General features: G+C 32.8%; 1 protein-coding gene and 1 long non-coding RNA gene across 2 annotated transcripts in view; one reads left to right on the top strand and one right to left on the bottom strand.

The window, feature by feature from the left end:
- The window catches only part of stan (Protocadherin-like wing polarity protein stan), a 334,705-nt gene that overhangs the window by 11,744 nt on the left and 310,578 nt on the right, over positions 1 to 12,383 (bottom strand). The window contains 2 exon segments of the mRNA XM_068371172.1: positions 11,560 to 11,746; positions 11,966 to 12,308. Coding sequence (XP_068227273.1) covers positions 11,560 to 11,746; positions 11,966 to 12,308 — 530 coding nt within the window.
- LOC137638799 (uncharacterized) overlaps positions 1 to 12,383 on the top strand; it is a 143,050-nt gene that overhangs the window by 129,194 nt on the left and 1,473 nt on the right. The window lies entirely within an intron of this gene.

Genomic DNA, 12,383 nt, shown 5'->3' with positions numbered 1-12,383 from the left:
GAGCTTTGAACTTTTAACTTTATTGGCAACCAATGAAACAATTTTCTATGATTTTAGTGGCTTGAAATCACAGTAGTATTGCCCTTGCTATAGTACACAAAGAGGATGCAAATCATGATCCAAGATAAACAGTTCTCTTGAACACCTTGCACAATACAGTAATTGCTAACTAGTCCAGGGGAAGATATCTTAATGCATAGTAATAGGTATATAATCTAGAGAATGTCTGAACTAAACTGTGATGGCAACGAAACTGAAAGAATAAAGACTCTGGAGTATCAGTTCTTGGCTTCTTACCACTTATTGCTAGAATATTCCATTCTTTTCTTAAGGGCTGTAAATGTCGATTAAACCGATCTTCTAGTGAAGACGCAATATGAACATCAAGGGAGGTAATAAATCATTTTAAAGTACTGTATGTTGCGAATTTCCATGTCAGCAAGCTTTTATAAACTTTACTAAAATTTATTACAGGCAGAACTCTAGACTGTCTCAAGATTCACAAACAAACAGTACAGTATCTTTTTTATATACACTATATACTTTTTAATTCTTGATGCCTGTATTGTAAATATTTGGAAACAAGTGTAGACTCTACTGTATACTGCACTTAATCTTTTACACTATTCAATCTAATCTACATGCTTTTCTAATATATAAAGAGTCTTATCCTCCTTTAATTTTAAAATAATTACTTAAAATATTTTCATAATCTACAGACCTCTGCTACATGATGTACTACAAAGTAATTACATTTTATGTACTACCTATACAGGATTTTTCAGCAGTTGTCAGTATGGTATCATAATGGTAGATGATACAAAATCATATTTACAGTGGAAGTACTAAGAAGTAATGTACAACAAAATGCTACATAATAGCATGAAAACAAATATGCTACTGTATAAGAAGGTACAGTTACAATAGCTACAACAGGAAATAAGAATATATATACAGTAATATCACACACATAAACAAACATAATGCATCTGAGCAGACTGAATTTAACTTGCATAAAAGTGTGTTCCAGTTCATTATTGACTCACTACAACCATAATTTAGTATCACATTTTTAGGAAAGAAACTTCAGTATGGCTAGCATGATTTTGGAGTTAAATCTATTGTAGTTAAATATTGAGGGGATGATATTTAACCAAAGGAACACTGGATCATAAATCATATAAGTTACACAGCAGTATGATTAAAATTTGGGTTAATTGAAGTTTTACATCAATCATCTACTGTCTTCAAATCCCAATTTAGCACAAAGGAATTTTGACAGAATAACTGTTGATAAAGGTTTCTTTCAAATTTTCTAATTTTTCTTTAAGGATACATTAATCTTTTTTCAAAAAGTATTGCATTATAAAAAAAAAAAACATCCATTCAAGCTAAGGGTGAAAACTGAAATGGAACATGCTCATGAACTTTTCTAAAAAAAACAACCCAAAAGAATATTCTCCTTAGACTTTCAATTATGATATTAAACGAAATAGAATATATTTTTCACTTCATAAAAAATAATTACCATTTTACTTGTCATTCTGCTCCAAAGATGATATGAAGAGAGTTGCATACCTGATTGTATTTTAACTACTATTATTATAGCTTCTCAAACTTAGGAATCTCAATCATTTTTCTCAATATGGTCTGAACGTATTCATGAACAGGTGTCTTGTAATAAATGGGAAAACAAACCGAATGCCAAATAGCTGCTTAAACTAACATAACAAGAGGTTGTAACAGTCAAATGTTAGGAAAATATCTGATCCCATCTCCCCAATAATTTTACTGCATGTTTCAAATACATTACGCGCTTATTCATTATTAATAAATTCATTGCAATCACCAAAATAAAACATCCTTAAAATTACGTGCTAGTATTATTGGAAATTCAGTAAGGGTGTTATGAGCTATCAGCAAAACTAGGAAAAGTCCTGTAGTAACATTCCATTAAATTCTTTCACAGAAGTGAGACGACCTATGAAGGATAGTTTTTCAGTCTCAAGACTATTCTTGTAGTACTGTATCTGGGACCCATAAGAATAAAGGCAGATCTATGCTAGCAGGAAAGGGACGGGGAATGCTGGCCAAGTAACTTTTTTTGTAGCGTCTTAGTAATCTATTAATCCTACCTCTGCTTGTACTGGTTGATAAAGAATGAAAAGGTAATGAAGTAATAATCAATGGTGGGTTGATTACAATCAGGTGACATCAGTGACACTTGACAGGTACCATGTAGTAATGATCATTGCAAAGGTGTGCTCAAGTGGTACAGACTACACCTTTGTGTCAGGTTTGGAAGAAAAAGACTATCAAAATAATCAGTAACCACAGACCTTACTGAGGGAAAAAGGATTGAATAAGTTTCATCATTGAGAGTCAGCCAGCCAGCCAGCTTGGAACCAGTCAAGAGAGACTTGGTCAAAGTATGGGGATTCCAACAAATCTGGGTCCATTAAATAAAGTTGGCCTTACCTTGGGATCTGGCTATGGATGTTGACTGTTAAAGACATATCTAGAAGGTACAGCTGTCAATGAAGTAATCATGGAAGTAGTAAAGAAAGATGGAGCCAGTCATATGATTTGAAAATTGAGTCATTGACATGGTTATATTAGATTTGACCCGAAAGAATAATGATAAGTAGGGAATTAGTTCCAGTCACAAAAAACCTGACCAAGGCTGATAGATATCAGAAATAGTATGGTCCAGGTAAAACAAGTAAAGCCTCAAAAGACACATCATTACCAGTTAGGCTGAAGTGAAAGAAGATTCTTTCATCTCTGGTTGCAACCAGTCAAAGATTTAGATTGAAGTGCTAAATAATAAAGGATGAGATTCAAAATTTATTCTAGCATAAATTAAGATACTTAGAAGCAATTTGGAAATCATTTAACTCATGTCGTACAAGACAGAGCAATCGCAGAAAAGAAGTGTGCTACTAGTGTCTTTATCATCTGCTGTATGCATGGACTAACCAGATTCAATTGAATAAAGTGTATTTGATATTTACCATCAATATTGAGATATGGGGCTACATTAAGGGATGAAAAGTTAAAAAAAAATATGGTATCACTTGCAGACTTAATGTAAAAGACATAACATATTCCACCATTATAAGTTCTAAATTGTGGATACTGCTGAAAAATCAATAGTAGTTACATTAGCAAGCAAAAGTCTCCATCTTCAATCATTTTTTTTTTTTTTTTTTTTTTTGCCTTTAACAATGTTCTTCAGGCAAAGCCAGGGGGAAATGTTAATAAAGAGAAGCAGTTCTGAAGTATAGCCAAGAATGGTAAGAACCATTGTCTAGAATGTGTTAGTTCAGTTAATAGCCCAAACATCTGAAGGTGAATACACATACTAGTAGGAAAACTTTCTTCTAGGTAAAATACTGGAGAGAAACCTTATTTAAAAGGTTCAAAAGATTGGTTCTCTTGAAAAGCTTCTATGTGAATGGGTCAAGTCAGACGCAAGAGACATAACATGTAGTCGAGAAGTCTCTTTTTCACTATGCTCATGAATAAGTCACACTGATCTCATGAATTTGAGGTTTTTTCACTATGTTCATGAATAAGTCACACTGATCTCATGAATTTGAGGTTGATAGGCTGGCATGTGCTTTACCTTCAAGACCACCGAGATGTATTTGGGCTAATCAATTGAAATAAATTCTAGAGGATAGTTACCCTTGATTTAATAGAAGTGGAAGAAAAGGATTTACTGTGCTTATTGAAAGCTCTGTGCATGCTGAAATTAAATAAAAAAAGAACCACACACTATAAGAAACTATTTGTCACTATTAATAGTTTCCATATGATAAATAAAAAGGGTAACATTGTTTTGGAAAGGTTGCCAGGGTTTACAGATCTGTGTCAGAACAAAACTTCATTCACTAGTTAGCTTAAATAGGAAAGCAAGCTACGACCACCATCACTACCTCAACCCAGGGTACATTGAGGCAATAGACACCTGCATGCAACCTGGTTATACTATTAGATGGGTAAATTTATTATGTAAATCTCCAAGTACAAATTACCACAATTTAAGATAATTACTTGAAGTACAAAAAGAAATTTAAGAGTTTATAGTACTTATTGCCACAATTAAGCGACCTGTAGCCAAATAAAATGATGGCTGAAGAACTTAGGGTTTGATCTTTCTCTTAATTAATAGGTATTGTACATAGGATTTAAGAATAAGAGGTTTTCAGTTTTATATGACAAAGAAAAAAAACTTCATATTCCAAACAGTTGAAAACTTACGTCGCAAAACGATTTCAACTGATAAACATCTCTGCTCAACAGAAAAAAAATTGTGAATGACACTTTGGCAGAAAGGACATTGCACATATTGTTTCCCCCCCCCCCCCTTCATGTAAACAGCTATTTAGCATTCAATTCCTTTACCCATAAAAGAAAGCATGGCTTAAGTAAGGATAATAGTTTTATATCCCCTAAAAAGTACTGGGATATTTTATATATTTATAATCAGATAAGTGTTCAAACAATATATGAGCAACTCCTAACTTGTAGTGTAAGATTGTGTCAAGAAATTAGTTATTATAAAAAATTTCTAATACAAACTGGTCTCTGATTCACTTCAGATATTTTCACAAAAGGTCTCAATAATAAAATTTTCCTTCATAGTGCACAATAGAGTTTTCCCTTTGTTAACCCAATTCCTGAATAACCTCCTTGTCCCCAGAAATAGGCCACTTAACCCAAATTTCATATACCTAATTAAATGAGTCATTATTAAATATTGATGTGTTTACCTGGTGAATTATTTGATGTTCCAACCCACACCAGAGTCAGTTTTTCTATTCTCAACAAAACCATTGTAAAAGAATATTAGAAGAAAATTAATCAGGAAACCTAAGATAAGTAGTTTATGTTTATGAAACTGTTTTTAAGGTTTTTGAGTGTCCATATTATAAACTACTTTACACAAAAAAAAATCTTTTCTTTGAGAAGAAAGCAATAAAGTTGAGAGAAGCTGACAAAAGAGTCCAGTAGAAAAAGATATTGTCATATTCCTGGCACCTTGCAAAATTTTAACAAATAAAAAATATCTTGCTTCATGAAAAATGCTGCTAATGCAAGGATGTAACAGTTAAACCTAATTAAGTTCCAAGTAAGTATATTGCAATGGAATAAACACAGATTATCAAAATTCCTGGTTCAATCAAGGATCTTAAAAAAAGAAAGAGAAAATATAATTATTGAGATGAAAGATATAAGTATAGTCTTGATATAAAGTGATCTAAAAAGTAAAGACCAAAGAATGCCTCTCCACAAAAGGAGACTGAGGTCCTTAACAGGACTGTGGATGCTTAAAAGGCAGTGGGATGACTTAAAATAACAACCACCAATGGGGAAGTATTATCTTTTTTCCAAGGAACTGCACTTGGTGGTAAGTAGATCAAAGTCACATCTGTCTCGGTTAATATTATGATTTTTTTCCCCCTCCAGTGTGTAGACCAGCAAAGCAAATTAGATAACTGAGCGTTACATTGGAAAAAGTTACTGCGGTAATCTTTAGGCTGATTTTTTCAACTGGGGTAGTCCTGACCTTCAAATGATATGTGGAGCCACTAAAATCCTGATAAGGAGTATCTAGTTCAAAGGAAAACAAGACATCAGTAACTTCATGCATGGTCCATAAAAATTGGAAACTCACAAATGAGATGAAGCAATTTGAATAATGAGCAGGAAGAAAGCACAGCCTTAGTGTAAGCCATACACAATGTAAAACTTAAAGATATATGATGCTCTTAGATTTAAAAAGTTGATAAAACCTAAAATAATTGTAAGAAAGCCTGGTGAAGAAAGATAATGGTACACTATTGCAAATGTAAAAACTTGAAAAGAAGCATTTACTTTGATTCCTTTTGCTTTGCATACGTAAGAAAATAGTAGACAAGATTCAATGCGCAAAATATGCACAGCATGTTTTGGGGAATTGTTGTAGGAAAAATATAACTGAGACCTGGTGGAAAAATAGCCCATTTAAATGTAATGGTATGGATTTTATAAAAAGAAAAAAAAAACTATCCACAACTTAGCAGACATACAGTACAGCAATGATTTGTGACTAACAAATGAAAAACTAAATATGCCCAACATGTCAAGAGACTATACCTGACATAATTATTGACTTGGTTATATAAAAATAAATGTCTTAAGATCTCCCTTGAGATTGATGCCTTTGGTCTGGAACATAATTTTATGGTATGCTACAATTCAATCTCCTTCATGGTAAAATTAGGACCTTGAGGATGAAGCTACAGAACACTTAAAATCATGACAATCTACAAAAGAACATGCCTGTTATATGTACAGATTTCTTTATCATCTACAAGGATTTTAATTTACTTATTATCACAAGGCCTGTTCATTCACTTTACAGAAATGTTTTTCTGCCATTGCCAAGAAATTGAAAGGTAAATACAGTGTAGAATTTCTAGGAGTAAATTTTTCATGAAGGAAGTTCCTGTTTCACCTTTAATTACCTTAATCTTCCCTAAAGGTAGCAGGTAAAAACAGAGAATTATGTAACCACTGTAAGATTATTCAAAACATGTTAAATTGAATGACAAAGTTACAAGGTCATAATGTGCATCCCTATAAGTATTTGAGTATTTTAAGTTAGTGAATAAATATTGTAACTTAAATTTAGTCATTAAAATACATTTAATTTTAGTCTGATGATTTTTTAAAAAATATTAAGAAATTGATATTTTATACTTGAAAAAGTTAAAGGATAAAATTTCATTTGCCCATATCTGGTACTTTAGTTAGAGTATTTAGGTATTTAAAACTCTTAGCATTATTTTCCAAATCACTTTAGTAACCTATTCTAAAAATTTAGCGTAGGAGAAACTTGAATGTAAATAGGTGTTCTGAGCTTCAAAAGTTAATGAAATTCTCAAAGCACTACTCTTCATATCCAAAATTTTAGTGCTTGACATTCTTAAAAGCATACCTTCTTACAAATAACAGGACACTTCAAAATCCATACCTAAATAATTAATGCTTAATTCATAGTAAATTCAGCATCCTTAGGTTTTGGTGTACATTGGCTGCATTTCAATTCCTTGAGTCACCAAAGGTAAGGAACAGTAGTACACCAGTGTATGTGTATACAGTAATACTCCCACTGTGCATTGGTAATTGGTTCCAAGAAAGGTGCCCAAGGAAGAATTTTTTTATGTATATTTGAAGTCATCCATATAAATGGAGGTACAGTACAGTATTGTATATGTTTTCTATGAATGGCACAATAGATGACAAAGTACCTAAAATCTGCTATTATTTTATATAAACTAGATAGAATGTTAGAATATATACTACTGTACAGTAATATTAACATTTTAACTGGTTACTTTAAAGTATTTTAACTTGGCATCTCCTGTTTACTGATAAAATTGGAAGTAACGAACTAGTTGTTGGACGAGAATGATGACTTTTGCATAAAAGTCAGCTATAAGATCCTAGGTAAAGGTTGCCATACACTTTGATAGATAATAATAAAAAGTATACTGCATATCTTTAAACATGAAGTTCCTTGGTTCAGGACCAGGGAGATGATGCTTAAAGCATTAAGTTCCTTGGTTCAGGATTGGGGAGATGATCTTTAAAGCATTAAGTTCCTTGGTTCATTGGTTCAGAATTCAGATGATTTTCAAACTTTCTGCTATTCCTTTCTAACCATAACAAATTTTCTTTCAGTGGTTACTTGCAAGCCTCAATCAATTTGTCAAAATCTTCCAACTACTGTACATCTCAAGTTCATCCCTATGGGATACCAAAGTCTTCGATATGTCCTTTATCAGCTGATCAAAACCTTTGAAATGATGCACAAATTTAGGGTTTAGCTTTCTCCGTACTATACTCCATTCATTGCAGTTTGAATCACTTCAGTCCAAGAAGCACTAGCGTTTAAATCCTACCTAAAAAAATAATGAAGCCTTGCAAAACTCCTGAATGTTCATACCATCATCTGATGATGTAACATCATGATATATATAGTACCACTTGAAGACAGCTATGAACCCTTGGTCCATGGGGTGCAAGAGAGACAGTTTACTGTGGTAAGAAAATGGCAGTAACATGAGAGTTCGTGTCATTCAGGTAAGTGAAACACTCGGGTACATAATCAAGAATCAGCATAACCGTAAAAGGTTAGGTTTTTTCCTTGTAATATTCCTTGAATTCTGGTATAACATAACCAGCGAAACATTCTTCAAAATTTACAATGGTTATCATTGCCTTTAGATTGGCCGTCCAAACGACAGGAAGTGTCAACTTTGGGATGTTTTTAGTCCCCAAGGAATAACGGTAAGGTATAATAAGAGAGGTTTCAGTTTGAGATTGCCAGTGGCATTATCTCCTAACATTAATATTACCCTATCTTTGGCAACCTTGTATCTTGGCATTGTTTTTTTCTTCATTTTAAATAAATTAGCAATCCAGCATTCCCTTCCAAAATATGCCAGTCCCGTTAACACTGAATACATGTTCTGGATGAATTTTTTCACTATTGATGATTTTCTTTAAAGTTACAGGAAATTCTTTGGCAGCAAGTGTATCATCATCAACAGTTTCTACCTGATTTTTAATTTTGTGTAAACTAAAAAGCTTCTTGAACTTATTAAGCCACCCATAACTTACAGCAATTGAAGTTATATTTTTACTAAGGTCCTCAAACAATGACTTGGCGTTCTCTTAGATCTGCATTTGGCTTGCAAGACTCTGTTCATGCATTTACCTTTCTATCCTAAAGGATAATAAGCATTCCATTTTATCATAAATTATGCCTCTATTCATATTGATGGTACAAGTTTTAGATAATGAAGCCTTTTCAATCAAATATTGAGCAATGCAGTCTTTGTCATCAATAATGGTGCACATAGTTGTCCAACCTAGACCTACGGGTGTGCAATAATCATTATTTTTCACCCTTTTCATATCTCTTGATGATGTCCAATTTATCTTTCATCATTTAATGACACTTAGAATCCCTTACTGTACTTTTGGGGTGCCATGACTGAAATAGAGAAAGATTACCAAGATTCAAAGATAACTTTGATGCATATGCACAGCACAAGAGAACACTTATAAACTACAACCTAAGGCAGTATGAAGTTGAGTTGAAGCAAGCGGTAAGCTGTTCGAGACTCGTCACTGTAAATTTATTTTATTGGAATCCTTGTTCTGAGTTACTGTAACGATATACAGTATTTTAGCTTATTTTTATTCTATCATCAACAGTCACAGATGAAACCTTCATCATATCATACTGATTAATAACCACAAAAGAATCACTCAATTTAACAAGGTAAGGAAGTCAACAGTGCATTAGTCAGGAGAAAGTACATGTCCAAACCTGTACTATATGCTTTCAAGAAGATTCAAATCAAAGCAGTCAGACATAGAGATGTTTTAACTTACAGTATACTTATTTTTCATAATTTCTGTGTATGTATGCCTACTACTGTTTTCATACTGAATATATGCATTTACTAATTTTATAAGTATAATTTTGATAAACTTTTTTTTAGGCATTTTCATTGTTATTGTGCAATGGAGAGACCTATGTAAGATGGTGTAAGCAGCATAATGCAGATTTTATATCTGTATTTAATATTTAAATATGAGAAGCGTAAAGTTAGAAGTGACGTAAGGTAAACCGACATAAAGAGGGGCATTACTTGTAACAAATTTACATCGGTAGTCAAACTCCACCTGGTGGAGAAGAGTGCAGCTTGATTAACCATGACCTAAGGATGCCAGAATGAAATTTTTATTTCAGCTTTCATTAACCTAGGAGGAGCCTCAAATCTAATAGCTCCCTTAAAAACAAATCAAGAAGTAGTGTACAGTAAAATTATCAGTAAACAATGAAGTGATAGGTGTAATTCTCGTTGAGATATAAAAATCCTTGAGTCTTTAATAACAAAAACCAGTGACATATATTATCCAGAAATATAGACTGATACCATCTGCTAATCTCTGAATGATTGCCTAACTGAAAAAACTGCGCAGGTCCTTTTATTCTGAAGTAATTATGTTTAAAAAATTAATGCGAAGTTTATTCAAAGAAGAATGATTCTAAGCAACACTTTCGAACCATTTAAATCCATTTCGGTTTATGAACAGCATAATTGTATTGTATTTGATAATGCTTATCAAATATTTCCTTCTATAAAACTGATTAATTATTTATATTAATCAAAGTCACATTAGTGATGATGGTAAATTTCATAAGAATTTCTTTGCAACACTTTGCAACTCTTGTTTATCCTCAAGTCAGCATTTCTATTGATTCAAATCATGCTATTTAGTTAGTTATCCATTTTGTAGAGTTTTCAAAATTATTCTACTTTAGAAGCAAAACTAAATATCCAGAACTTAGAATGCTAACAATTGCCTCATTTGTGGGGATTGCGATTTGAACTACGTACTGTACCAGTGAAACACCAAGCATACACTTTAACCACTTGGCAACAGAAGACATAAAAGGAGGGTAGTCAGGCATGTCACTTCTTGTAATTTGAATCATAGTGGGTACAGTTACACTCCTCTCTATGATCTTTGTGGAAGAAAGGGGATGAAACCATAGATAGTGGTGAAATAAGTAGTGACATATCTGGTTCCCAGCTTTTATTTCTTCTGCAACTGAGTAGATTCCATTTTGGCCTACTGTTTCACTGGTTGGCAGTTAAAAACTCAAAGGTTTTTATCAACATCTATATTCAGGTGATACTCTTGCCTGCCTACAAGGTATTGCTTACAATTTTTACACTCACAAACAGTAACATGCAGTATACATAAACAAATAGATTCTGAGTAAAAAAATAATGAAGACAGGTAATAATAGTATTCTTTTGAAATGCACACCAAAATTTAGATGGTCAAATCTGTGGATAAAAAACATTTCCACAATAACAGAACCCATTTTATAAAAATTCAAAACTAGTTGCAAATGAGAACAATTTCTATCTAGACATGGCAGACTACATTTCAGCCACTTTAAAATATTTAAAAACCAACAAGTATGTGGTAACAAAAATCTACTTTTCTACAAGGATCCAAGGTAGAAAATTAATATTTAGCCTTAAACTTGTTCTTCATGATTAAGGGAAATAATTCAAAATAATTAGACATTTCCTGGAACAAAAGAGTTACAGAAAGGAATAAAATTTCTCCATACTGTAAGACTGAGAAATGAAAACTATGACCATAATCATACACTGTCTCTGTACATGGAAAATCAGATATACTGTATAGCTGATAGTGAAACTGTTCTTATCATATAATACTGTGGAATATAAAGGAACTACCTGTATTTTGTAAAAGCTTTCTCCTTAAACTATATTGGCAATAATAAGAAGCACTTGTTTATGAACTAAAGTGTGAAGTACAGTATTCAGATATTTGACAAAGATAAGGAAAGATATCTCCGAGAACCAGTAGTGTGATTTTGAAAGTAATACTCAATGACTGAATAATAAAAACTGCTATTCCTTGTAATAATGAATAGTAATTACTTACTCTGAGTCTGATATTCCTAATGTAATGGCTGGAACTTTATGAGTTGCCAGTAGGGCAGCTGGGAGGGTTGGTGGAGGTGATGGAGGTGGGGGATCAGATGGAGGTATATTTAAGTTGTTAACTTCTGTTATGTTATCACCACATAAATTACTCATTACTGGTGCTGGAAGTGCTTCAGGACTAGGGTCTGCGGAAGAAGAAGAGTTAAAGGAAAATGAGAAATACAAGAAAATATGTAAAGGCTATCATTTAGCAGGAAATTTTCAATCATACATAGCCTACAGATACACACTGTCTACTATAATCTTTCAATAAAAAGTTCAGAGTTGAATAGAAAAAAGGAACTATTTTAAAAAGCAAAATGCTAATAAGATATTTAATTTTGTTAATAAAAGCTTTCTCTTACCCTCAGCTAAATTATGAAGATACCGCTTTTGACTTTGCGGTGTATTGAGACCCTGCTGTTCATGGTGGCTAGGCGGTGAATACCGACGCCTTTCTACGCTATCGATACTAGTACGACTTGCTCTCGACTCTGTTCTCACAACTAAGTTTTCTGGAGATATTCTTTTTCCTTCATGAGAATATGGACTTTCACGCATTTGAGATGTATTTGGAGAGTACCTTCTTGAATCTGGTGAATACCTTCTTGAATCTAAAGTGGAGAATTTTTTAGCATCTGGAGAATACCTTTTTGTTGATGGCGAATATGTTCCAAACTGATTTTCAGCGGGGGAATATCTCCTTGCCTAGAATATAATGGAAGTCATTGAAAAAATCTTTCCAAAGCTCTAAATTACTTATGATATACATCATTTATAGTT

Source organism: Palaemon carinicauda, chromosome 3 (assembly GCF_036898095.1).
Source record: "Palaemon carinicauda isolate YSFRI2023 chromosome 3, ASM3689809v2, whole genome shotgun sequence".
Taxonomy (NCBI): domain Eukaryota; kingdom Metazoa; phylum Arthropoda; class Malacostraca; order Decapoda; family Palaemonidae; genus Palaemon; species Palaemon carinicauda.
This window is presented reverse-complemented; position numbering and strand designations above follow the sequence as displayed.